Source organism: Molothrus ater, chromosome 13 (assembly GCF_012460135.2).
Source record: "Molothrus ater isolate BHLD 08-10-18 breed brown headed cowbird chromosome 13, BPBGC_Mater_1.1, whole genome shotgun sequence".
Lineage (NCBI taxonomy): Eukaryota > Metazoa > Chordata > Aves > Passeriformes > Icteridae > Molothrus > Molothrus ater.
The window spans coordinates 3,475,223-3,495,904 of NC_050490.2; the positions used below are offsets into that span (position 1 = coordinate 3,475,223).

At 55.1% G+C, this 20,682-nt stretch overlaps 2 protein-coding genes across 3 annotated transcripts; both read right to left on the bottom strand.

Moving 5' to 3' along the window:
- Positions 1-2,193: 2,193 nt before the first annotated feature.
- ULK3 (unc-51 like kinase 3) lies at positions 2,194-5,660 on the bottom strand. 2 transcript variants are annotated; one of them, XM_036390001.2, is made up of 16 exons: positions 5,521-5,660; positions 5,035-5,175; positions 4,736-4,856; positions 4,529-4,633; positions 4,307-4,450; positions 4,134-4,216; positions 3,899-4,054; positions 3,720-3,825; positions 3,565-3,605; positions 3,377-3,479; positions 3,204-3,268; positions 3,008-3,086; positions 2,884-2,924; positions 2,756-2,803; positions 2,610-2,664; positions 2,194-2,454 (listed from the first exon to the last, which is right to left on the bottom strand). In XM_036390001.2, the coding sequence occupies exons 1-16, from the start codon at positions 5,620-5,622 to the stop codon at positions 2,438-2,440; spliced, it is 1,407 nt and encodes a 468-aa protein (XP_036245894.1). In that variant the 5' UTR covers positions 5,623-5,660; the 3' UTR covers positions 2,194-2,437. The 2 variants fall into 2 exon arrangements, with proteins under 2 accessions (XP_036245894.1, XP_036245893.1); XM_036390000.2 differs by having other exon boundaries at positions 4,134-4,450.
- Positions 5,661-5,854: 194 nt separating this feature from the next.
- SCAMP2 (secretory carrier membrane protein 2) lies at positions 5,855-20,628 on the bottom strand. The gene is made up of 9 exons (XM_036389691.1): positions 20,513-20,628; positions 14,981-15,061; positions 13,954-14,043; positions 12,890-13,007; positions 12,121-12,249; positions 11,535-11,694; positions 10,942-11,043; positions 8,303-8,420; positions 5,855-7,269 (listed from the first exon to the last, which is right to left on the bottom strand). The coding sequence occupies exons 1-9, from the start codon at positions 20,567-20,569 to the stop codon at positions 7,123-7,125; spliced, it is 1,002 nt and encodes a 333-aa protein (XP_036245584.1). The 5' UTR covers positions 20,570-20,628; the 3' UTR covers positions 5,855-7,122.
- Between the last annotated feature and the right edge of the window lie 54 nt (positions 20,629-20,682).

A 20,682-nucleotide genomic window follows, 5' to 3' on the forward strand; every position in this document is an offset into this window, starting at 1 on the left:
CCATCCATCCACCCACTGCTGGTCCAACAACCAGGATTAATCCAGATTAAAGAGCCCTGGGGAAGCCCAAGGCTGGCTCCACACACTACCCAGCTGTCCCCAGCACATCGTGCATGACCTCGCGCCACCCCACGCGCTGCCACCGCCAGGGTGACAGCCCAGCTGCCACTCCCCACCTCTCTGGGTGACGATCGGGCCCCAAGAGCCACCCTTGAGGGCTGGGAGAGCCCTTTGGAAGGGCTGGGTGGTGGCATGGATGGGACTGGAGGGGAGCAGCTCTTCCCTGAGCAGCACAGTGACAGAGGCCACGCTGCCAGGCTGGGCACTGCTCCCTTTGTGCCATCTTCCTGTGGGAAATCCAGGACTCTTGGACAACTAATCAATATCATTAATGAGAATCCATTTATTGTTTATATTATGTATTTATTTATACATTTTAAGTCTACTGATCACCTGATCACACATTTCTTATTGGTGTCTCTGCTTGTCCACGTGTCCTGGAATATGTGATTGGTGACGGTCCAGGTGGCTCACAGCTCTCTGTTACCTCTTTCTTGCAGTCTTGGAATTCAGTTTCTTTTCTTCTTTCTTATTTTAGCACAGTTTATATCTTAGTAACATTGATGAATTCTAGAGAGCCCTGAGAAAATCCTGCTAAGAGCAGTTACAAGCGGAGTAACCGGCGCACCCTGTCACTGCTCAGACACATCGCTCACCTTCCCTTGGTGACATTTGGGCAGCCAAAAACCCCCGTGCAGGTGACACTGACATCCACCCCGACTCCATCAGCCCCAGGGGAGCACCCAGAGGCTGGTCCTGCTCCCAGGGCTGGGGCTGGGCTGGGGCTGGGCCGTGCTGTGCTGGCGGCCGAGCGTGAAGGCAGATGCGATTATCCGCGCCGGCTGCTGCAGCCGCCACGGGCCGGGGAAGGACACGGGCTGGGAAAGCACTTTAAAGCCTCAGGGTATAATCTCTGCTCTGAATAATAATGATAATAAGAGTAAAAAGAGATAAAAAAGAGTAAAAAAAGATACACAAGTGCCTCGTCGCATCTGCCCGGGAAGCTCCGCGCCGGTTTGAGCACGGAGCAGCCGGCACTGGGGTAGGATGTGGGGGGAGGCTGTCTTGGGAAGAGGTCATGGCTCAGAATATCCGTGGGACACCCCAAAAATGCCCCTGTTGCTCGCCTCAGCCCTTCTGCTTTCCCTCATGGCCCAGCCCGGCCCTTCCTCACCTGCCACAAAAATCTATTGGAGAAAACAGGAATTTACGTAATGGTTCGTGTTGTTCTGCCCCATGTTTTACACATACACACACAAAAAATAAAAAGATGGGAAGTGAAAACAAGGTCAAACCTTGCTTTGGCTGCCTCGTGTCCCTGGGGAGCACAGGAAGGGAGAGCACTGCTGGAGCAGAGGAGGGGACACCCCAGCTCTGCTCCTGGGGGAACAGGGACCAGGGTCCCCAGCCCACCTCAATGGCTCCAGGACCCCAGGCTGCCTCTGGGTCCTGGGCTTGCCTGGGGACCCCTGCTAGCCTTAAATCACAAACCTGAGCGCAGAGAAGGTGGAGAAATCAAAATTAAAATTTATTGAAGACAATAAATTACATTCCCTTGAGATACAGTAGATTTTTGAGACAAGTACCTTGTTTTACAGGACAGGCAATATCAGCACCCCATAACAATGACTCCTGGGAGCATAATTTGGATGTTGGGGATGCCAGGGCCCTGAGGAGTGGAGCAGGGCAGGCAGGATGCTGAGAGTGTCTCCCTGAAGGTGACTGACTGCTGCTCGTGCCCGACTCAATCGGTCCCCGCTGAGCACTGCTCACGGTCGTGACACTGATGATGCAGCCAGTACCTGTCAGGCTCCAGGTTTAGGAAGGAAAAGCCTCATTCCCAGTGCTCCAGCAGTGAGAGGCAGGGAGGTATGGCCAGCCTGGGCCAGTGCAGTGGCTGCTGGATGGAGGCTGGACGAGCAGCAGTGGATGCAGAGGTAGATGCTGGGCGAGGAAGGCACAGCGGAGCATCCCTGCCCACCCTCAGCTCCCAGCTGGATTTGTGGGCTCCCCCAGAATTTGGGAGGTGGAAGAACCACCCAGCTGAAAAAGCAGGGGGGATGTCCTGCCAGAGCCCAGTGCCAGGATAAAAATACCCTTCCTGTGGAGCCAGTGGAGGGAATTAGAGTGGAATAACCCGCCCGCTGTGCCAGGGGAGGCTGCAGCAGCAGACGGCCGAGGCAGGGCTGGCAGGGAAATGAGCCAGCGCCTGGGAGAGGGGCAGATGGCCCTGCTGACCCCCCCGGGGCTGGCAGCCCGAGGGTGACCCCCCAGGTGTCACCCCTGGGGGTGGGGGGGACGGAAGCCAAAGCCTTCCCTTGGTGCCGGTGTCTCCTGGCAGGGCAGCGAGCAGTGTCCCACAGGGCAGCTCCGGGGGTCACTGCAAGGTACAGGCTGTGCCGGGGCACATGGGGACACTCACAGGGCTGTCCCCGCCCCTGCCACCCCCCAGGAGGGCTCCCGGGGACACAGGGCCCGTGCTGGGTGGGGCTGGGATCAGCCTCGGGCTGGGGAATATTCCCCAATCCCCGTGGCAAAGGGCGACTCACCGCTCCGGACGGACTCTGCCAGCGCCTCTTTGCCCATGGATTGTGCCTCCCGCATCTGCCAGGGGACAGGGGGATTTTCCAGCCTTCATCCTCCCCCAGCACGCTCCAGAGCCCCCCCCCCCCCCCCCCCCCCCTAGACAGCATACCTTGATCTGATCCTTCAGATACTCGGCTCGGGCCATTAGGGTCTGGATCTGGTGAGGAGAGATAGAAAGGACACAGTCCCTCGGGGCCAGGCCAGCGGGGACAGCAGTGTCCCAGGGCTGGCACTCACCTCTGCGTGGAGCAGCTCCCGCCGCCGCCCCGCCGGCTCCGCTGCAGGGAAAACGTGCCAGGGCATGAGGGATGGGAGCAGGACCCATCCCTGCCCTAAAAGCCCGGCCTCAGTCCCAACTCACCGGCCAGGAGCAGCAGCAGCTCCCCCAGGCTCTGCTGGTACAGCTCCAGGGCGTCACTGTCATCCCTGCCCTCCTCCTCCTGCAAGAGGCCCCACGGGCTGGCTGTGGTTGGTGGGGTTCAGCAGCCCCCTCCTCACCAGGTCTGCACTTCCCCCTTCCCTCGAGGGGTGAGGGGACCCCCAGGGCCACCCCTCACCTTGGCAATGGCAGCTGAGGCCACTTCCAGCGCCGCGCAGAGCCGAGGTTTGTCCTTGGCCATCTCTGCAAGGAGACACAGGGATTGCCCAAAACCTTCACCCTTCAGCCCAAAACCCCACCACAGCCCCTGCCAGCTCTGACACCAGGGGATGGGCAAAAATCACTCACTACCTTTAAGGAGCTCTCTGGCCGGGTTTCCTTTCTCCAGGAGGTTCTTGTTGCTGGAGGTGACCAACACCTTCAGCTCCTCTGCTCGGGAGATGTACTGCCTCACCTGTGCACAGTTTGGGGGTGAGGAGACCCCCGATATGGGGTGCAGAGGATGGGGGTGCTTTCCCCCCCCAGAGGTTTTGGCTCACCTTGGCCCGGATGGCTTCTTTGCGCCGCACGTCGCTCTCATCTAAGGGGGAGAACAACCAAACACAGGGGTGGGTGGGCTAAAAACTGGCCTCCCTCGGGGTGCTGCCCCCCAGAAATACACCCAGACCCCACAAAGCCCCCAGGGGGGACTCACAGTGCAGTGCTGGCACGAAATACTCCAGGGCTTTGCGGTAGAGGGAGAAGGCGGCAGCGGCGTCTCCCTCCTGATCCTTCCTCACTGCCTCCACCACCAGGTCAGTCTGGGGGACACAGGGGGGGTCTCAGGGCTTGGAATGGCCCTGTTGGCAGGCAGCAGCCCCCAGCCCCGCTCACCGCCTTGCCCAGGCTCTCAGGGCCGGGCACGTGCTCCATGTCCACGAAGGGGTGGGCAAAGAAGCACTCGAAGGAGATGCGCTTCCGAGGGTCCCTCTCCAGCAGCTGTGCCAAGAGATCCCGGCATTCCAGAGAGAGCTGGGGCCGGCTGGGAAGCTGGGGAGGGAAGGGGCTGAGCCCACAGAGCGCAGTGAGACGCCCCCCTCCAGCCCCATCCCACCCCACCCCACGTTACCTCCACAGCCCGGTCACTGCGGATCTTCTCCTCCAGCTCGGCGAAGGAGCGGGAAGCGAAGGGCGGCTTCCCAAAAAGTGCTTCTGTGGGGGGAAAAGGAGAGGTAGGGAGATATGGAGAGGGGGGAACCAGCCCTGAGTAGAGCCCCTTGGGGCAATAAAAGCCAAACCCACCATAAAGGATGACGCCCACAGACCAGAGGTCCGCGCGGGCGTCGTAGTGCTGCCGACACACCATCTCGGGGGCCATGTAGAGCGGGGAGCCGCGCAGCACGTGCTTCTCGTCCCACGGGGACATGTACTGAGCAAAGCCGAAATCTGCCGGGCAGAGAGCTCGTGGGGGCACAGGGAGAAGGGATTTGCCCCCTGCCAGCCCCTGCTAGGGGCTGTCCTGACCTGCCAGCTTCAGCTGGGGGTTCTCTGGCGCGCTCAGGAGGATGTTCTGAGGCTTCAGGTCCAGGTGGGAGATGTTGTGGTCGTGGAGGAACTTCAGGGCACAGGCTGGGCGGATGGATGGGCATGTGAGAGCACAGCCCTGCACCCCAAAACCCTGGGGAGGGTCCCCAGCAGAGGCAGGGTGGGAGCCAGGCGGGGTGTCCTCACCGAGCTGCTGCAGGAAGACGCGTGCCACCTTCTCAGGGAGCATCCGGCGTGTCCGGATGAAGCGGGACAGGTCCCCCCCAGCACAGAACTCCATGATCAGGTAGATGTGGTCACTGTCCCACTGCGAGGCAATGAGACCCCGCCGTGCCACCCCAGCCAGTCCCACCCACACAGCTTCACCTGGACCAGTTTGCCCAGTTGCTGGCACCAAACCCCACGGACACACCCGTGGGAAGTGAGGATGGATCCAAGCCAGAGTAGCTCTGGCTCAGAGTCCCCCCGGGAAGCCCCCAGCCCACCTGGAAGTCCTTGAGCTCCACAATGTTGGGATGGCGGATGGTCTTGAGGATCTCGATCTCTGTCAGCAGGTTCTCCACCGATGCCCGGTTCAGGCTCCTCTTGTTGACGCATTTGATGGCCACCACCTCACGCGTGTCCCTCTGTCAGGAGGGGGGCAACGCTGGACCCCCACCCAAACAGCCACCGCGGGTGGGGAGGGGAGGGAAGGAACCTCTGCAAGGGGGCGGCAGGTGCCAGGCGAGGGCTAGGGGGGTGGTACCCGATGTGGAGGGATGGAAAACGGGGGTGGTACCCCGTGCGGAGGGCTGGAAAACGGAGCTGGTACCCTGTGTGGAGGGCTGGAAAACGGGGGTGGTACCCCATGTAAAGGGCTGGAAATTGGAGGTGGTACCCCGTGCGGAGGGCTGGAAAACGGGGGTGCCACGCGAGTGATGGGGACAGATTCCGGAGCAAAAAGGCGACCCCCGCGGCGGGCTCGGCCCTACCTTCCTGTAGGCCTTGTAGACGGTGGCGTAGGTGCCGGAGCCGAGGGGCTCGGTGAGGATGAACTCGTCGAGGCGCGGCGGGGCCCAGCCGGGCCCGGCCATGGCCCCTCCGGAGCCCCGCTCCCGGCACTCGGGGCCCGGGAGCTGCTTCCGCCTTCCCGGCGCACCACGGCGCAGGCCACGCCCCCAGCAGTCATGACCACGCCCAGATATTTTATCTCCGTAGCAAGTCACGCCCCCGGTCCCACCCCGTCCATATTGGTCACGCCCCCAAGCCGCCAATCACAACAGGCCACGCCCCCCCCCCCCGCCGCCGCCGCCCGGGCACCGCGTCTGGACCACATGAACAATATTTTATTAATAATTTTTTAAACATTAAAAGATCAGACGCGAGGGAAAAAAAAATCCAATAATATAGAAGGAAAAGGGTGTAAAAATACCGATTTCTGTATGCCAGCGCCCCCCGCCGCCCCTCACCGGCACATGAGGGGGGTCTGATACAACCCCACCTCGGCAAAGGGGCACCGCAAAGCCAAATCTGCATTAAACCCCCCCCGACACCTAAACCACGGGGCTGAGGGAGGGAGAGGTGGGAACCTGCCCCCATCCGCCCCTCCGAGTCCCAAGGGACAGCCCATCTTGGGATGCAGCTGAACACACACACATGGAAACAGTTCCTTCCCAGCTAAAAAAAACCAATTAAACTCGTCAGGAGGAAGGCAGGGAGGAGCCTTCCCTGGAGAAAGACTCATTCAAGGTTAGCTGGAGAAGGGCGTCACAGGCACTGTGTGACCCGGCGTCCTCAGCTGCCCCAAGCTGGAGCTGGGAGCCAAACCAAAATCCCTTTTCCCCTCCCTCTCCCGGTCTCAAGTCACTGAGAAGACTCAGCCCCCACTGATGCCTTCTCCCCCTCTCCATGCTCAGGGCTGGCACCTGCAGGATCCTCCTGGAAGCAAGGGATGTGCCCTGGGGGGACCAGGGGAAATACATCCCCTCCCACATTCCCCCCTGCTCCCAGATTTTCCTTGGTGGCTCTCAGGAAGCCCAGCAGTTATGAGGTCAAAATACAGCATTGTGTGAGTGTAATAAACCAAAAGTACAGTTTCTGTTCTTAAAATTAACGACATCAACTACATGCATGTTACAAAACCCTCCCAAAACAGCAGATAATCAAATTCTTCATAGCAAAGGCCAAGAGAAGAGAGAGTAAAATCAAAAACCTGCTTCCCCTCATCTTCCTGCTACAGACAGAGTGAGGGGAGGAAGAGACAAACACCTGGAAGGTCCTGGAGAGAGGAATATTTGCCTCAGAGAATGTCTTCCCCCATCTCCCCACACCCTAAAACAAGACAGGGAAAAGGAATCATCCAAACCGTAGCTCAGCTGAAGCCAAGAAAAAAAACCTCTTCTCATCAGGAGTGTCGGCATCACAGAGCTCACATGGTACCCCCAAAAAAGTGCATTTTCAGAAAAAAAAAAACAAAACCAAAAATAAAAATAGAAGGTTGGGGAGATGAGGGCAGAGGAAGCAAGAGGGAGGCAGCCCAGGAAGAAGGGCTGGATTTCCCAGGAAGAAGGAAGGGCTGGATTTGCTGGGCAGGGTTAGTTTCCTCTGAAAGCACTCTGTGCAGCTGAGGAGGCTGCCCCAGCTGCTGCGTTCTGGAAGCTCCTGTTGGTGAGGATGCCTTGGGAAAACTCCTCCTGGGCCCTCTGGAAGCTGGCTCCTGTGCGCCGATACAGGGAATGCACCTGGGGAAGAGAGGGGAGGGAAAGAGGGATTGAAATCAGCCCGTGGCTGTAGGATTGCTGCACACACCCAGCTGGTCCTTGGCTAAGAGCTCCCTGGACAGCTGCAGAGCATGGGCTGCAGCCAGTGGCTCCATGGCAGATTTCAGGAGAGCTTCATTTGCTGAAAAATGTGGAGCTCTCAGCAAAATTAGTGGCTTCAGACCCAAAACTCCACACACTGTGATGGCTCAGGCTTAACCCAGTATTTACTGCAGGGCAGGACCTGAAGGTGCCATCAGGTATTTCCTTCAAGATAAAGGCAGGAGAAAAGAAGGAAGTACCAACAGAAAGAGGATCAGTCCAGCCTGTCCTTGGCTTCCCCCAAGCTCCATTTCTGCTGTTCCTGCAGAAATCCAGCCCAGCTGTGGGCAGGCAGGAGGGAGGAGGGCTGGGTGTAGGAACCAGTGGGAAGGCACTCACTGGGACCCCACCAGGGTTTGAAAGGCCCCACAACGCTGTGGGAGCAGTGACTGAAAATCCTTGAGTGCTGAACAGAGCCATGGCCACCTCTGCTCTGCCAGCTCCAGGCATGACAAGGGGCAATGGTTTTAAACTGCCAGAGGGCAGGATTAGATGGGATATCAGGAAAAAAATCCTTCTCTGTGAGGGTGGGGAGGCCCTGGCACAGGTTGCCCAGAGAAGCTGTGGCTGCCCCAGGATCCCTGGAAATGTTCCAGGCCAGGTTGGACAGGGCTTGGAGCACCCTGGGAGAGGGGAAAGTGTCCCTGCCCTTGGCAGGAGGTAAGATGAGCTCTAAGGTCCCTTCCCAAATCGTTTCATGATTCTATGACTCCAAGGGGAGGCTACTTCCCACTTCAAGACTGTCCAAAAAATTTGTCATCGCCGCAGGAAGCACAAGCAAAACCATTTTAATTAAAACCTCCTGACCCACCAGTGCTCCCATCCCATCGTCATTCCCAGGTGGGTGAAGGGAGGCATCAAACCCAGGAGCCCTGGGGGCAGCCTGAGCTCTGCTGGCCGCCGAGGCACTCACCTGCTTGAGGAGGAAGAGGGAGAGCACGGCGCAGAGCGTGAAGAAGGCTGCCACCACCATCATGATCACCACCACGGCCACGTTGCCGTGCACCTCCGACAGCGCCGCGATCCAGCCACTGCCAGGGACAGGAGAGAGAGGGGCTGGGCATGGGCAGCATTGCAGCACAGCTGGAGCACAGCAGGGAGCACAGCCGTGCTGCAGGGGAAGGTTACAGGGCAGCACGAAACCAAGCAGCTGTGAAAACGGGAGCCTGGAGCTCGTCCAGGCCTTTGTTTTGGGGATAGAGTTTCCATTAGCATTTTTAGAGGAGGATTGTGCTCATCCCACCCACATTCCAGCCCTGTGCCCTCCCCCTCAGGCAGCAAAATCAATACCCTTGGCGCCAACAGTGACTTCCATGGGCACCTTCTCAAAATTCAGCCAAGTGGGGTAAAGATAGGCTGGAACAGCTGAATTGGGAGAGATCAGCTGGCAGGTCTGGAGCCTGGACCTGGGTGTCACCCTGACAGGGATGAAAGGGTCAGGAGCAGAAGGGAGAGGCAGGAAGGGATGGAAGTGGTGAAACCCTGGCACAGGCTGCCCAGAGCCTTCCAGGAATGGCTGTTCCATCCCTGGAAGTGTCCCAGGCCAGGCTGGATGGGGATTGGAGCTACCTGGCATAGTGGAAGGTGTCCCTGCTCATGGATAAGATGAGCCTTAAGGTCCCTTTCAACCCAAAGCATTCTGTGATTCCATCATTCCAAGTTCCAGACACTGGGAGGTGTTGAAGAGAAGGGGCAGGGAGAATTCACAGAGTTATCAGCACTTGGCTGTGGCTGAAAATACCAAGACACCTCACACAGAACACCTTCCTGGGTGATGGAGAAAGGAACCTTTCCAAGTGCTCCACCAGCACACCGTGTGCCAGCAGCAGCAGGAGGGATGTGTCTCATCCCATGTGTGGCACCGCTCCTGGCAGCACAGGGAAGCAGAAAGGCACACCACACACTGCAGCCAAAAATAACCCACGCTGGCTGGCAGCAGGAAACGGAGCAGAGAGCTGCAGGCAGCCTCTCCAGGCCAGACCGAACCCCCTCCCCATCCCCCGTGACTCGGGCAGGGGGAGGCGGGGACAGCGCTGCCCACGGGCCCCTCTGCAGGCACAGGGCAGAAACAGACAGCAGCTCCTGCCTGGAGGCTGCCCTGGGACAGGCACCACGGGCTGCTGGCCTTCCCTGATCTTCCCCGAGCTCCAGAACAGGCTGCTGACCTTCCCTGAGCTCCAGAGCAGGCTGCTGACCTTCCCTGAGCTCCAGAACAGACTGCTGACCTTCTCCTGAGCTCCAGAACAGACTGCTGACCTTCCCCTGAGTTCCCTAAATCCAGAATAGGAGCTGCTAACCTTCCCTGAGCTCCCTGACTCCAGAACAGACTGCTAACCTTCCCCTGAGCTCCCTGAGCTCCCTGAGCTCCCTGACTCCAGAGCAGGCTGCTGACCTTCCCCTGAGTTCCCTAAATCCAGAATAGGAGCTGCTGGCCTTCCCTGAGCTCCCTGACTCCAGAACAGGCTGCTGACCTTCCCTGAGCTCCAGAACAGGCTGCTGACCTTCCCCTGAGCTCCAGAACAGGCTGCTGACCTTCCCTGAGCTCCAGAACAGGCTGCTGACCTTCCCCTGAGCTCCAGGACAGGCTGCTGACCTTCCCCTGAGCTCCCTGACTCCAGAACAGGCTGCTCAGCTTCCCTGAGCTCCAGAACAGGCTGCTGACCTTCCCTGAGCTCCAGAACAGGCTGCTGACCTTCCCCTGAGCTCCAGGACAGGCTGCTGACCTTCCCTGAGCTCCCTGACTCCAGAACAGGAGTTGCAGCAGGGGCAGCAAGGTGAAAGGAAAGGCTGTGCTCTCCCTGCAGGGCACAGCTGCTGACATGAGGCTGCTGGACCTGCTCCAAAAGCTCAGGCTCACCCTTCTGGACAATGTCACTGAGAAAGGGAGAGGCTAAAAGCCTCTCTGCTTATCTCAGCCCACCAAGCACATGCTCCAGAGGGATTCAGGGAGAGTTTGGGGACAGAGTCGGGGTGGTAGCAGCAGTATCAGGCTGAGCAGTAGCCAGATTTCAGGTCAGAAATCCCTCAGCCCCACAATGCTGTCAGGGAAGGCTCCAGTTTGAACAAGGCAGATCTGGTTCACACCAGAGGAGCAAATATGATCTGTACTGAGTGAGGGAGAAGAGGCACAGAAGAGTTCTCACAGAATCACAGAACAGTTTGGGTCAGAAGGGGCCTCAAAATTCATCACATTCCACCTTCCTGCCATGGGCAGGGACAATTCCCACTATCCCAGGGTGCTCCAAGTCCCATCCAACCCAGCCTTGGACACTGCCAGGGATCCAGGGGCAGCCACAGCTGCTCTGGGCACCCTGTGAGGGAAGGATTCCTGCCCAATATCCAGTAATTCACATTCTCATACTCCTTCACATACTGGGATTAGGACACGAAGAGCAGAGAAGGGAGGCAGCTGGGACCTGCCATGAGCTGAGAGAGGAAAACCACAGCAGAAAGAACAGGCAGCTGTCAGAAGCAGGCCCCAAAGCTCCTGCCAGTCACAGCCCTGGTGAGAAAAGGGATGTGTGACATGGCAGGCAGTGAAGCCAAGCTTACCTGTCTCCCCAGCCAGGAATCCCAACAGCCTGGATGATGTAGATTGCTATTTGGCAGAAGAAGATGAAAAAGAAGACGAAGAAGCTGAAGGAGCTGTCAGACCTGCGGGAGAGATGGGAACAGGAGTGAAACCTGTGATCCCTGCACTGAGTCCCTGCTCTGAGAGGAGAGAAACAGCTTCAGTGAACTCTTTTCTCCAGGGAAGAGCTGCTGAGGGGAGGAATTTGGGCACCTAAATGTGTCCACTGGTCTGCCCAGAGCAAGATGGTGTAAAGGCAGCTCCCTCAACAAACACAGTGTGCTCCACGTCAGTGTACCAAACAGTGTCTTAGGAATTAATAAAGTGAATAAAAAATGAATTCAAAGTGTCCTCTGTCTGCCTAGGCTTGGATCTCAGGATGAAAAAGGATCACCATAATTAAGTTCTATCAGACAGATCTAATATGTTTAGCAACACAGTGGTTTGGGTTTATCTCATGATGCAAAGAGCTGGAAAAATCCTGAGGGCAAAACACGATGGGAACAGATAAACCCAAAGCTCCTCCCACTAAGAGATACATCCCTGTTACAGAAAAAAACAACCCAGTACTTGCCTGAAAGCCTTGTAAATCGGTCGGTACCAACAGAGAAAGGCACAAGGGGTGAATAAAATTAACCACAGAATGGAGAGCCCAAAGTCCACTCCTCTGCTGCTGTCCACTGTGAACCACGCCAGGCAAGCCAGCAGGTTTAGGAGCAGGGTGATGGAATGCACTGTTTGGGGTGGGAGAGAGAGATAAACAACATCAGCAAGCTCTTGGAAACTCCAAAGCATCCCCAGTGTCTCACTGACCACAGGGAGAGCTGCAGAAATTAAGGTGACTTTGGGCCATCTAATTTCCCTGCCTCCCTTGGAAGGGAAACAGAGCTTGACCTAAGAAGCTCATCTGATGCTGCTGCTCATGGCCAAATCTTAAATAGGTGCTCAAGCTTCCATTAAACAATTAAAATTTTGTCATGAATGAGCTATTCCCAAAGCATAAATTCGAGGTTCTTCACATTTACCTTCATAAGAAAGGAGGGAAACCTGATTTTAGCCTCGCAGACAACACCAACAGCATTCACTGCGTGACACAGCTCAGCTTTTCACACAGAACCTCCTCCAAAAGAATTCTGACTGCAGGTGAGGCCATTACTTACACATCCACAAGTAATAGAGCATCTTGCATATCCTCTGGTAGTCAGCTGGGATGTCTGCAGAGAAGTCCTGATAGAAGCAGGGCTTGATGGGACACCTCTTGGGGAGAGGAGGCCAGTTGTTCTGCCTCGCTGTGGGAGGGAGGAAGGAGCAGCTCTTCACTTGCTCTTCTCTCATTCAAAGGCTAATTCCCACCCCAGAATTTCCAAGCAGTTGTTCAGCTATTGTTTAATTCATGCATTAAAACCTTGGCAGAGCCCAGGGGTTGGGCAGCTCCTACATCTGAGCAGGCAGCACAGCACGAGTGGGATAAACTGCTGGCACAGCAGCTGGGTGCAGGGGTTTTCCCTGGAGGAAAACAGAATTCCCCTGCACTGGCCAAAGGGCCATCACAACCACCATCACTCAGCCCTGTAAGCCCAGATTCAGCCACTTCAAACCAAGATTAGGGGAAAAATACTGGGTTCCTGTGGTTAAGAGAGCATTGAGGCTGAGGAGAAGAGCTTTGCTGCTCTCAGTGAGAAGCCTCAGCGTGGCAGAGTCACTCACCAGCTCTGACACGGGCACAGATGAGTGCTTGAGAGCTTTTGGTGGTGAAATGCAGCTGCTTGAGGGCAAGGACCCACCAGAGCTAGCCTCCAGCATCCTCCCTTCCCATCTTGGAAGCTGTGGATGCCAGGCACTGTCCCAGAAGGGCTCCCACAGGGAGTTTTCCTGAAATCCTGGCAAACCAAGGGACCCAGGCTGCCCTGGGCAGGAGTCAGTACTCACGGTCGATGCTGGCTGCGTGGCTCTGCAGTTCCCTTTCCTTCTTCTCCAGCTCAGCTGCCTTCCTCTCTAGCTCTGCCTGCTGCTGGAGCAGCCCTGCCTGTGCTGCTGCAGCCACGGCCTGGGGAGGGGACAAAGATCAGAGAGGTCAGCCCTGCCCTGGGCTGTGGTGGCACCACCGGGTGCCAGGCTGGGAAGGAAGCAGGGCACAGGGTGACATGAAAGCTCAGCCCCTGACAGCTTGGGCACAGGGTGACGTGAAAGCTCAGCCCCTGACAGCTTGGGCACAGGGTGACGTGAAAGCTCAGCCCCTGACAGCTTGGGCACAGGGTGACATGAAAGCTCAGCCCCTGACACCTTGGGCACAGGGTGACGTGAAAGCTCAGCCTCTGACACCTTGGGCACAGGGTGACGTGAAAGCTCAGCCCCTGACACCTTGGGCACAGGGTGACGTGAAAGCTCAGCCTCAGATATCTTGATTCTGCCACTGGAGGACAAAATCAAGTTATCCTACAGGAAGTTAGGGCTGGAAGCAGGAGCTTATCCACAGCTTCTTCTACCTCACACTTCATCTCACTGCTCTGAGCTCATCATTACAGAATGGTGAGCAGGGCTCCTTGGCTTCCCAGGACAATTCCCTTCCAAGCTGCCTACCACACCTCTTAAGGATCTCTTCTACCTGTTTTGTATTCTGAGAATGATTCTTTCTCCCAGTTCTTTGGATGAGGTGGTGCTGGCAGCTGGGTACTTGCATTTATTCTCCTGGCACTGAGCGTGTCTGACCAGACACCAGAACTAAGCTAAAAGCATTAGCAGGATTCATTCCAGGATTTCCAGGGGGAAGCCAGAGCCAACAGGACACAAGGCAAAGCAAGCTCTGCCACCAGAGGGACAGGGAAGGAGATATAAGAAGAACTCTATGTGTGTATTCCCTACAAAGATCTGCCTTGGAAATACAAGTTGAAAATCACACCTGCAGCTTCCCAGTGCTCAGCCCAGGGAATGCTGTGCTCCCAGAGGCCCTGGGAGCTGGAGGAGGCTGGGAGGGCAGCACAGAGGGGCTGTACCTGTGGTGTGGGCTCCACAGATGTCTGCAGCACAGCTGGCTGTGAGTGGCCCGAGGGCTGCGCCGCCGGCGTCGTCCGTGCCGCATTCGTCTGCAAGAGACAGGGGCCAGGAAAAACAGGGCAGGAGAAACACAAAGGGCTCTTGGTGAATTGTTTAAAGCAAAAAAAAAAAAAAAAAAAAAAAATCAAACAAATCTCGCCTTCCTGCCCTCCTTCTCCCACCTGGCTCATGGCAGCAGCCAGGGAATAAGGATGAGGCTCTCCCAGCCATCCCTCAGTGGCAGGGCCAGCACATCTCCCAGCCCAGGGAGCAAATAAATGCTGCTGTGCCCTGCCACAAACCATCTTCCCCTTCACACTTCATGGGGCTTCCCTGGGAGCCAGCAGCCAGCTGGAGAGGAGCTGTTCCATGCCAGTGGAGAGCTCCAGCTGGGAGCTCATTACTGCTCCAGTGCAGGAGCAATTTCCCACTCCTGCACACCATGAGCCACATCCACAGGGAAATCTAGAGTTGTGCTGTGATGGCCCTGATGAGGGGAGGGAATGATGCACCTGACTCCATTGATATTAGAAGGTTAATTAATTACTTTATTATACTATATTATTCTATACATCTAAAACTGAATCTGCCAAGTACTCAGCTCTGCACACACTGCTTACCTTGCCCTGAATCTCGTGACTGTCACTCAACAGTCCCGACACACACACACTCTTGGCCCTGACAGGCCAAGAAAACAAAACACCATGACTTTGAGTAAAAAATCTCTATGTTGTATTCTACTTTTGCACAAACACAGGCACAGCAAATGATAAGAATTGTGGTTTTTTTCTCTGAGGTTCAGAGAATGTGAACCCCAGAAATATTCTTGGGAAGAATTGTGCCTTGCTTTTGTCTGTGAATAGAAATGTGGGGCTACAGAAATCAGCTGTGAGTTCCTCTTTTTTTTAAGCTGCACCTATCAAGGGACCTTCTACACCACTAAAAACACCACCAAGCACACAGAGCACAAGGACACATGGCACATACCCGCTGGGAGCTCTCAGAAAAGGGGTTGAATTCATCCAAGCCACTTTGGCTGGTGTTTGTGAGCTGTGTCACCGAGGGGTCCTGCAGGGAGAGAGCACAAGGAGAAATCACCACTGATAGCACTGAATTGTTCAGTTTGGAAAAGGCCTTTAAGAACATCAAGTCCATCTTATCCATGCTGCCTGGTTTCCATCTGCTTGTTAGCTGGGAATTTGAGGGGGTGAAACACATCCCTGCCCCAGGGAGATGGCCCTGGCTGGCATGGAGTTTAAATATCCAAGGAGATGACTACCAGCAAGGCAAGACTTTTCAGCAGAAATGATCTCCTGTTCAGCCAAGAGGGATGTCTGAACAACCACAACGTGCTTTTGGCACAAGAATACTTTGTGCAGGTTACTTCTGCTCACCTACAGCGAGTTATTCCTAATTTCCAGGGATTTGGATTCATCCACCCAAGGTCAGGATGCTGCTGGGCCTCACAAAGCAAGCATAGAGCCACATAAAACGAGGTTTCAGATGCAGCTGATCCTGGCTGAGAGATGCTGGCAAGCTAAAATGCCAATGATTGCTCTGGATGAGTGAAACACTCAGGAAAATTGAGCTGGAGGTGTGACACCAATTATTTTAGGAGGTTTTAATGCTGCTGGCATAACAGCTCTCACTTCCACTCACAGCACCTCCCACTCGTCTTTTAAACATCCTCTGATGTTTAAAAACAGGCTCTGTGCACCTCAGAACACCTCCCTCCCCTCACCTACAGGGTTTTTACACAGCTGTTTTTATCTCCTCTTTTCCACACCTACTCCTTTGCATGCAGAGGTTCCTCTTGGGCAGCCAGGTGCTGCCCTCTGGAGCACTCCTCTCCCACTTATCCCAGAAACGAGGCCCTTTTGGAACTCGGAAATCCTCCTGGCCTGGCAACCCGAGAGCTGGGCGTGGCTCAGAAAATTAAAAAGTGGCTTCTCCTCCCTCCCTCAGCACCTCGTGTGTCCAGACCAGCCCTTCTAATTTGGTGCTCCATGGGGGGGAGAAGGAACCGAGGCTGCCCCGGGGTGTGTGGGGCTGATGGAGCCGGGGAACGGAGGAAAATCTCTCTGGAGCCATTCCCAGATGTGAAAAATGCCTATTTTATGATTGGTTTTTTGCAAATATTCAAATGAATATTATATGTGTTGTGTTAGAAAGTGATGCTGTATTAATTTTCTTAAGCAGTGTGTTAAATATAGTTTTAGGTTATAACATCATGTTAAAATAGAAACTATGCTATGTAAGATACTGTTTTTAAAAAAAGAACTCCCAGCAAGATATCAGCCACAGGACACCTCAATCTTTCAGAGAAAGAGAATTTATTGCCCTGTTATCAGAAGAAACAAACTTCTTCCTGCCTTGCTCAGCCCTGAGATGCTGTCAGGATTCAGAAGAAGCTGACACTGCCCTGACAGAATTCTGTGTTTGAATGGAATTTATGCATCATGTATAAGGTGTATGAATATGCAACAGGTTATTGTTTTTAAGGGTTAATCCTGTTAATGTGTGTCCTTTTTCGGGCTTATGCTGCCCAGAAAAAGGTACCCAGACATCCATAACTCTTTGTTTCCATCGTCTGATATTGTCCTAATTCAAACTGTCCAAAATGTTTATTACTCTAATTATATCGCTATTTTTATAACCATTTTATTACTATTAAACTTTGAAAATTTTAAAAAGAAGCGATTGGCGTTTTTCACACGGGGCTCTAGCGCAGCCTGGCGCTGAGCAGGAGGCACAGGGAGCAGTTAATGAGTAACTGCAGAGCTCCTGCAGGGCAGGCACTCCCCACCAACAGGTCACACTCGTTTGTGAATCACCTCTCATTCTCCAATACTGCTCAGGGAAGTTCAGCTCCCCAGCGAGGAAGGGCTGCAACAAGTGGGAAGAAGCAGAAGGACTGCCAGGCTGGAGATAAAAAGTGCTTTTATTTCACTCCTGACTCCTCTAAAAGCTTCAGTTGTGCAGAGATAAGGGCTGTCAGCACAAGTTTACACTTCCCCTCATGCACAGCAGCACTGCACATCAGCACAAACCCTTTAGTCCACATTAAAGTCCAGCAGAAAACAACTGCACAAGGAAGAGAAACTCCCTTTAAGATGTGGGAAGTGGAAAGCGAGAGCTGCATAACCCTCCAGAGAGCCTGGGTGGGCAGGCTGGGAACAAGGAAAAATGCTACAGTACCACTGGAAAACACACATTTTACTTCCCTTGGCTCATCTGCACCCAAAAGAAAGCTGGAGGCTCTCCAAGGGCAGGGAGAGCAGCACCACGGCTTCAGCTGCACCACAGTTTCACTCCCAAGGTAGACAAGCTCTCATCTTACTGCACAGCTCTAAAAAAAATCACTTAATTAGGCTGTAAGGCCAAGGTCCAGCAGCTGGCCTGAACTTGCCTGCTATTGTGCAAGCGTGTCTAAAATAGGAACCCAAAGAGCAGAGAATTTGCAACAAAGCTGAAGTGTTTGGACACGTGCCTGGGGAGGGCAGGAAGGAAAGCAGAGGGTGATGCACGGGCAGCAGCTCCTGTGAGCCTGGAGCAGGCAGTGAGGGATGAGCGAGCCCCAGGAACGCAGAGATCAGCGAGGAGTTGCCCACAAACTTCATGTTCTACAGCTATTTTCTGCCAGCTAGGCAGGAAAAGGCAGCTGACCCTCTTGAAACAAGCCTTAGAAAGGATCAGGGGACAGGGATTTAATTCAGAACCTCTTGGAGCCACAATAAAGGTGTCCAGCCACAAAGCTCGTGCTCACAGATCAACAATTGGCTCAACCTGCAGGGTGCCATCAGCAGATCCCATTTGCTGCCCTTCCAACCATCACTTCCTCGAGTGCCAGGGATGTGTGGTGCTGTTTTTCATGGCTTCAGATGCCCCCAGCACAGAATAACTCCACATCTGGACCAAACTGCACTGCCAGGAATATTAAAACTATTTTCAAATGCAGCTTTAATGCAAATACAAAGTTGCTGTCATGCTGCTGAAAGGTTTGGGTACAACAGGTTTGTGCAAGGAATTCTATTTTTTTCTTTTCTTTCTCTTCCCACAGATTAAAGAAACAAAATGAGAGGTCTCTCGAGATGAGATCAAGGAAAAAGAGCTCAACCTAGAATCACCTGGAACTGAACACATTTGTCAAAATATCACAGTATTGCCCCAAATATAACCAGTCCTGCAGACTAAGGGTGCTGCCACTGCCTGGGAGATGCACTGAGAGAAACCTTGAGGATTTTGTTTTTGATATCTCTGGAAAGGATGGAACTTTCCAGCTCTGTCTGAAGCTGGAATCAAAGTTCTGGAGGCAGCTGCCACTTCCAGCAGGTTACTAGATAAAGGAAGGAAGTTAATCATCTCTCATTAACTGGTTACAATAAGTAACAGAGCAGCCAGAGATATTTTTAACAGGACCAAAGCAGCTTATTTCACACAAAGCTTGAAGGACATCATGAACAAAGTCTCCTGAAAAGGCAGAAACCCTGGTCACATCAGGATTTGAGGAGGATGAAGCACTGAACTGGGAGCTGCAGCAAGGAGGGACAATCCTGGTGCTGTGGCAGGAGGGATCCACGGGCTGGGAGGGTGAGGAGGCTTCTGCTCCTTCCAGAGCATGGCAGGGGCTGTCAGTGGGACACTGTCACCCCAGCACAGAGCCAGCACCTGGATCCAGCCCCTGGCAGGGAACAGGCTGTCCCACAGGCTGGGATTCCATTTCAAACCTGACCAACGAGGCTCCAGGAAGCAGCAGTCAAAAATTGCTCTCAACCAGCAGCTGGGAACTGGGGAATTTTTCTTGGGAAAAAAAAAAAAAGGTAAGACAAAAACTTGCAGTCCCGAGAGGAGGGTACAGAACCTTCCACAAGGATCAGATGAGCTGCAAAGAGCTCTCACAGGGGAATCCACGGTGGGACATGTGTCAATCCTTGTTAAGTGAGCCTGATATGGGAGTTACTGCCTGGAAATCACCTTCAACCTTTTTTTGTTTGATCAGTGAATAAAGAGTGAGCACGGCCCTGTTCTGCCAGATACCAGGAGAGCTTTAACGTGCACAAAGCAGCTGAAGGGAGATGACAAGAAAGATGGAGACAGACTTTTTACAAGGGCCTGAAGTGACAGGAGAACAGAGAATGGCTTCAAACTGACAGAGATTAGATTGGATATTAGGAAATTCTTCCCTGTGAAGGTGGGGAGGCCCTGGTACAGGGTGCCCAGAGAAGCTTTGGCTATCCCTGGATCCCTGGAAATGTTCCAGGCCAGTTTGGACAGGGTATGGAGCAGCCTGGGACAGTGGAAGTGTCCCTGCCCATGGCAGAGGGTGGGACTGGATGAGCTTTAATTTCCCTTCTAACCCAAACCACTCTGTGATTCTAGGAATATTTACTTCCTCAAAGCCAAAGCGAGAAATCCCATGTCCATGAACAGCAATATATTCCATCCCCCAGAATGAACATCAGAGGAACACGATCATCCCAACTCTCCCCATTCCTGAGAGTCACAGGACCATGTCAAAATGAAAGTGAGGAAGAAGAGAAAGAATTTTTTAACTCTGATTCCTCAAAAGACTCAGCTCTATCAACAAACAACTTCTGTTTGGCTCAGCCCTGAGATCCAAGGTCAGGAAAGCACTCCTTCCCATGGCTCACATCCCAGGCAGGCAGCAGAGGTGAGGCTGGGCTCCAGACCCTGGCTGTCACACAGAGGCCGTGCCAGGCCATCTCCCTGCATCAGTGACCCCAATTTCCAGAGGTTAATCCCAGAGAGGAGAAACCCAGCGAGCACACACAAAGTCCTCAGTGACCTTAACAGCAATCCTCTGCTTTGAGCCATGAAATCCACAGCTGTGCCACGGGAACTCACTTTAAAGCTGAAGCGCCTTAAAAACAAACCCAGAGAGACACAGCGGACAACCAGCCCACCGTGCAGCACGGCCGAGAGAGCTCCAGCGATGGATTATTTTTAATAAACCCTCGGAGCAGGCATTCCCAGCTGGGTGGGAGAGCCCCCCTCGAGGTGAGAGCAGCCGGGTGCGGGGACACAGCAGGAGGGACCGGGGGGGGGTCACAGCAGGAGGGACCGGGGGGGGATCACAGCAGGAGGGACCGGGGGGGGATCACAGCAGGAGGGACCGGGGGGGGGGTCACAGCAGGAGGGACCGGGGGGGGGGGGGGGGTCACAGCGCTGTGGAAGGGGTTCGGGACCCCCGGCCGTGGCGGCGCAGGGGGCTGGGGAAGGGGCTGCAGAGAGGGGAGGAGATGGGACCGTGACCCGCGGGCAACCGGGGACGGGGAGCGGGACCCCGGGCTCGGCTCCAGGCCGCCCTCAGGGCCGGGGGTCGCGGCGGCCTCACGCCCCCCTGGTCCCGCCCCCTCTCTCTGATTGGCCGAAGCGCGGAGGAGCGGCTCTGCCATTGGCCGGCGGCGCTTCACTCAGTGCCACGTCCCGGCGTGCGGGGCACGGGGCCCCGGCCGGGCTGGGCCGCGCAGGGGGAGGCCGCCCGCAACCCGCGCCCACCTGGAAAGGGTTGGTGTCCACCGGGTCGGCGAACGGGTTGGTGTCGAAGCCCGACATGGGCGCGGTCCGCTCCTGCTCCGCTCCCGCCCGCCGCCGCTCCTGGCGCTTCCGGGGCACCCGCGTGACCGGGAGCCGCGTGACGTCAGGGCGGCGCGCACAGCTCGCGCGGG

What these genes read in the sequence shown, in the direction of transcription:
- ULK3 (XM_036390000.2), bottom strand. Translation starts at nt 5,622, where the DNA reads ATGGCCGGGCCCGGCTGGGCCCCGCCGCGCCTCGACGAGTTCATCCTC. An exon ending in GCAGTGACCGGGCTGTGGAG is followed by an intron (nt 4,055 to 4,133) that starts GTAACGTGGGGT and finishes TTCCCTCCCCAG; the next exon opens with CTTCCCAGCCGGCCCCAGCT. An exon ending in GGGAGCTGCTCCACGCAGAG is followed by an intron (nt 2,804 to 2,883) that starts GTGAGTGCCAGC and finishes TCTCCTCACCAG; the next exon opens with ATCCAGACCCTAATGGCCCG.
- SCAMP2 (XM_036389691.1), bottom strand. Translation starts at nt 20,569, where the DNA reads ATGTCGGGCTTCGACACCAACCCGTTCGCCGACCCGGTGGACACCAAC. An exon ending in TGGACACCAACCCTTTCCAG is followed by an intron (nt 15,062 to 20,512) that starts GTGGGCGCGGGT and finishes CTCTCCCTGCAG; the next exon opens with GACCCCTCGGTGACACAGCT. An exon ending in CCCTCTTCCTCCTCAAGCAG is followed by an intron (nt 7,270 to 8,302) that starts GTGAGTGCCTCG and finishes TCTCTTCCCCAG; the next exon opens with GTGCATTCCCTGTATCGGCG.